This window comes from Pediculus humanus, genomic scaffold, assembly GCF_000006295.1.
Source record: "Pediculus humanus corporis 1103172107561 genomic scaffold, whole genome shotgun sequence".
In the NCBI taxonomy this organism is placed as follows: Eukaryota; Metazoa; Arthropoda; class Insecta; order Psocodea; family Pediculidae; genus Pediculus; species Pediculus humanus.
The window spans coordinates 544,082-547,955 of NW_002987176.1; the positions used below are offsets into that span (position 1 = coordinate 544,082).

Below are 3,874 nucleotides of genomic sequence, written 5' to 3' on the forward strand. Positions count from 1 at the left end.
ATACTACCAAAAACTCAAAAATTGTTAATCATCGAATAGCAAACGTTGCTATCCGTTAATAATTCGACAAATACGGAATTGACGCCATTTTTTTTTTTTTTTTTTTTTTTTTTGCTTAACGGTTTTTCTTAATGGATTTTCTAAATGATTTTTTAATTGCAATAATTTTTACAATTTACATTTAAATTATTTTTTTTACAAGTTTAATTTATCTGGTATAATGAAAAAAAAAATTTATGGATTGATGAAGAAATAGAGAGAAAATGGAAAACAATTTTCAATAAATGGTTTTTGTGAAACTGATTTGAACATGAAAAATTTTAGAAATCGGTTCATTTTAAACATGTCTTCTCTTTGTAAAAAGTTGTAATGTTGCAATCTTAAAATGTATTTTTTAAAGAATAAACCTATTTTTTTTTTTTTTCTTAAAAGGAAATGAAATAATTTACTTGATAAACATAATAATTTGACATACAGTAGTAGTAAGGTTTTGTAATAATAATAATAATAATGTCAAAAATAATGAGACGAAATACATACGAAAATACTTCATACGAATTTAACAAGTTTAAATTAAATTTATTATTATTATTATTATTATTATTATTATTATTATTATTATTTTAATAAACTTTAATTATTTAAAGCTCAAGGGAAGTCAATTATAAAAAAAAAATCCTCGAACGCAGTCAAAGCATATCAAATTAAATATATATATATATATATATATTATTTAGGAAAAAAACTATTATTATTATTATTATTTTTATTTTTATTATTGCGTGCAAATTTTGCGTAATCAGTGCGTGAAAGAAATTTTTTTTTTATTTATTAAATTTGCAATTTTTTTCATTAAAAAAAATTTTTTTTTTGCAGGCATCGGTAATATTTATCCGGGAGTAGAATTTAATTTTTACATGGATCCGGAAGCTGCATTTATCGTTTTTAAAGAAGCGGAAAGAGTTAATAAAATAATTAATTTGGTCACGTGGGAAACCGTTTTCAAAAGGACCAACATAAGCACGGTATAAAAAAAATAAAAAAAAATCTTTAAAAAATTTCAATTTAAAAAGGGTTTTAAATAATTTAAATTTGTTTTTTTTTTTTTTTTTTTTTCGAAAAAGTTGTCATGTCAACACTTACAAGCACGCACACACGCACACACACACACACACAATACAAATGATCTAAACAAATTTTTTTTTTTTTTTTTTTTTTAAAAAGAATTATTATTTATTAAAAGATTTCACTTCTTTACGAAATTTGTATTATCATTATTATTATTATTACGAAACGAAATTTTCATTCAGATTTTATTTATATAAAAAAAAAAAAAAAAAAAAAAATTTTAAAAAGAGAATGTTTTTTTTTTTTTTGGGGGGGGGGGGAGACAAAGAAACAGTTTGCAAAATGTTTTTAAAAATATTTGTTTAGTTTTGTACCTTGATGAAAAATGACTGAAGATTTCACAAAAGATGATTTTTTAAAAAAAGAAAAATTAATACCTGACAAAAGAAAAAAAGAAAAAGAAAAATGAAAAGTTATGATTAATGTTTAAGAGTATTTGTATCGTAGAAAAATGTGGAATCATTTTATTTTTACGTAACAAACAAAAAAAAAAAACGTTAAATGTAAACATTAACAAATTTACAAAATTTGTGTTAACTCGTCGTTTATTAATAATAATAATAATAAAGAAGAGGTGAGGGAGAAAGGGGGGGGGGAAATTAAAAAAAACATGAATGATAACCGTAAATGAAAATTTTTTTTTCGTTACAGGAATGGAGGAAAAACGTATTGGGAATGATATCGACACCCATGATCGATTTAATAAACAAAGCAGAAAGTAAGCATTTAATTTATGAAAAATGGTCGTCGGCCGATTGCATTCTATCATCCGTCGTTATAGATTCTAAATTAATCAAATCCGAAGTTTACGATCATTTGGATGTGGAAACGTGTGGAAATCACGCGAGAGGTTCGATATTTTTAAATCACGATTTTATTAAAAATTTAACGTCTAACGTTCGATTGATAAAAAAAATCAATAATAAATTATATAAGAAAATGTTAATTCAAAATTTTAGTTTGAAAAAAAAAAAAAAATTATCGGACGATAATTCGAATTATTGACTATTATTATTATTATTGATTTTTTTATTTATACTCTTTTGTAGTATTTTTTAAACTTCTTTTTGCTGTTTTCTTTCTACCCCCCCCCCCCCGAACAACGCACATAGACACATTCGCAAATTTCCTTATTTGATTTGAATCGGAAATAGTTTGTTTGTCAAGATTTTTTATTTATTTTATCATAAACTAAAAAAAAAAAAAAAAAAAAATTTATTTATTTATTTTTTTTTCCAACCTTTTAATCGTTAAAAAAATTTTTACAGGTTTCAAGTAAAATTATGTAATAACTAAAAATGGCGTTTAATTATTATCAAAAGTCTTTTTACTTTTAATGGAAAAACAAAAAATCAATTATTTGACTCTTGTTGAAATGGTGTAAAGTGCAAAGGTTTCGAAGAGGAAATGGATATTGTTTGTATAAAACAAAAGAGAAAATATAAAAGGTGAGCCCCTTCCATTATTTTCCGCCCCCGCCCCCCGCCCTCTCTACCGCCCCCACCACCCAAATCATAAAAGTAAAAAAAAAATTACAATTTTTACTAGAGCGAAAAGAAAAAAAAATTCGAATTTAATTTTGAATTTAATTTCGAACTAATTATTATTATTATTATTATTTTTACTTATAATTAATTTAATTATCATTTTTTTTTCGGTTTTTTATTTCATTATTATTATTATTATAAAATGAAATGGAAATAAAAAAAAAAATAAGGTAGGTAAGTTGGAATACTTGTGAAATAATTTTGTCCTGGAAAAAGTAGAAAAAAAAAAAAAAAAGAAGTAATGTGGTAATAAAATAAATAACAACAAGTATTAATCTTAACTAAACCAGAGCAAAAGTTTATTTTTTTTCGTTATGACTTCTAATTACTGCAAATGATAATAAATTTCACGAGTATTGCATTCAAACGCAAATTTTGCAACAAACGCAAAAAAAAGGAAAAGGAAAAGAATAAACGAGATCGCGGTTTTGGATTCTTTCGTTTTGGAATTACCAAAAAAAAAGAAAACAAACAAACGAACAAACAAGCAAACAAACAAACAAACAAACAAACAAACAACAACAACAACAACAAGAATAATAATAACGAATAATAATAATAATAATCGAGCACATTTAATAAATATTAGGGAAAAATTTAATAAAAAAACGTTTTGGACGACGACGACGACGAAACGTTTTAAAATTTTAAATATCGATATATCGTTTCCGGTTATTACGATATATCGAATCTCGATAAAACGATAAATAATTTATTTATTTAAAAAAAAAAAAAAAAATTAAAATTTGACGTAATTAAAAAAAAAAAAAAATGAAAAAAAAAAAATTTACGGTTCCATTAAAATTTTTCAACCGTGATTGAAAACCATAGAAATTTTTTTTTTTTTTTTTTTTTTTTACGCATTGAATATTTGTGTGCTACGAAAGTAATAATAATAATAATAATAATAATAATAATAATAATAATAATAATAATAATAATAATAATAATAATAATAATAATAATAATAATAATAATAATAATAATAATAATAATAATAATAATAATAATAATAATAATAATAATAATAATAATAATAATAATAATAATAATAATAATAATAATAATAATAATAATAATAATAATAATAATAATAATAATAATAATAATAATAATAATAATAATAATAATAATAATAATAATAATAATAATAATAATAATAATAATAATAATGATGATGATGATAATGATAATAATAA

General features: G+C 21.5%; 2 protein-coding genes across 2 annotated transcripts in view; both read left to right on the plus strand.

The window, feature by feature from the left end:
* The window catches only part of Phum_PHUM213830 (inosine-uridine preferring nucleoside hydrolase, putative), a gene marked incomplete at both ends in the record, with an annotated part of 890 nt that extends 420 nt beyond the window's left edge, over window positions 1-470 (plus strand). Inside the window, one exon of the mRNA XM_002425619.1 lies at window positions 433-470. Within this exon, the coding sequence (XP_002425664.1) occupies window positions 433-470 (38 nt within the window). The remainder of the gene's footprint in view (window positions 1-432) is intronic.
* Window positions 471-510: 40 nt separating this feature from the next.
* Window positions 511-2,580, plus strand: Phum_PHUM213940 (uncharacterized protein; the record flags this gene model as incomplete). Its single annotated transcript, XM_002425620.1, has 5 exons — window positions 511-566; window positions 648-688; window positions 877-1,025; window positions 1,780-2,025; window positions 2,515-2,580. The coding sequence occupies 5 exons, from the start codon at window positions 511-513 to the stop codon at window positions 2,578-2,580; spliced, it is 558 nt and encodes a 185-aa protein (XP_002425665.1).
* Window positions 2,581-3,874: the final 1,294 nt, after the last annotated feature.